At 54.5% G+C, this 556-nt stretch overlaps 1 protein-coding gene across 1 annotated transcript in view; it reads right to left on the bottom strand.

Moving 5' to 3' along the window:
- The window catches only part of LOC104277039 (membrane primary amine oxidase-like), a gene marked incomplete at its 3' end in the record, with an annotated part of 1,806 nt that extends 1,638 nt beyond the window's left edge, over window positions 1–168 (bottom strand). The window contains 1 exon segment of the mRNA XM_009873557.1: window positions 13–168. Within this exon segment, the coding sequence (XP_009871859.1) occupies window positions 13–168 (156 nt within the window).
- Between the last annotated feature and the right edge of the window lie 388 nt (window positions 169–556).

Raw genomic sequence — 556 nt, 5'->3', positions numbered from 1 at the left:
TGTCAGCTCGGCAAAGACGAGGCTCTGGCCGTCATCGGTGTCCTCCTGCTCCGGGGGCTGGTGCTGGCAGGTGCTCGGGGCCCTTCCTCTGGTCAGCAACACACAGACTAAAGCCAGTATCGTGGCTAAAGCCAGAACGAGGAGGATGAGCGCGGTTTTCACATTCATGTCTGCTGAGGAACTGAGAGCTCCCACAGTCTGGCAGGCTGGGTTTCCAGCTGCGGAATCCTCCCAGCGACCCACTGTCAGAAGGGGCTGGGTTAGTGCTCGGGGTTTTTTTCCTCAACAGGGAACAGCCCAGAGGAGCCTGTGGGGAGGGTGCGGCGTAATGTTCTCAGATGTGGCCAGGATTTGCTGGAATCCATAAAAGGCAACTTTGCTCTGCTTCCCCTAGTAGGTCATAATTTTAAGTAAACTCGATGCTTCCATATCTGTACTACCCCTCTTGTCTCACACCCTACACTGCAGATCCTGGAGAGGATGGATCTGGGCACTTGGGGGAAATAAATGCCTTTCCTTGCACCTCCTTCTCTTAGTCCCATAGCTGCAAACAAGT

The sequence above is a fragment of the Apaloderma vittatum genome, unplaced genomic scaffold (assembly GCF_000703405.1).
Source record: "Apaloderma vittatum isolate BGI_N311 unplaced genomic scaffold, ASM70340v1 scaffold25227, whole genome shotgun sequence".
In the NCBI taxonomy this organism is placed as follows: Eukaryota; Metazoa; Chordata; class Aves; order Trogoniformes; family Trogonidae; genus Apaloderma; species Apaloderma vittatum.
This window is presented reverse-complemented; position numbering and strand designations above follow the sequence as displayed.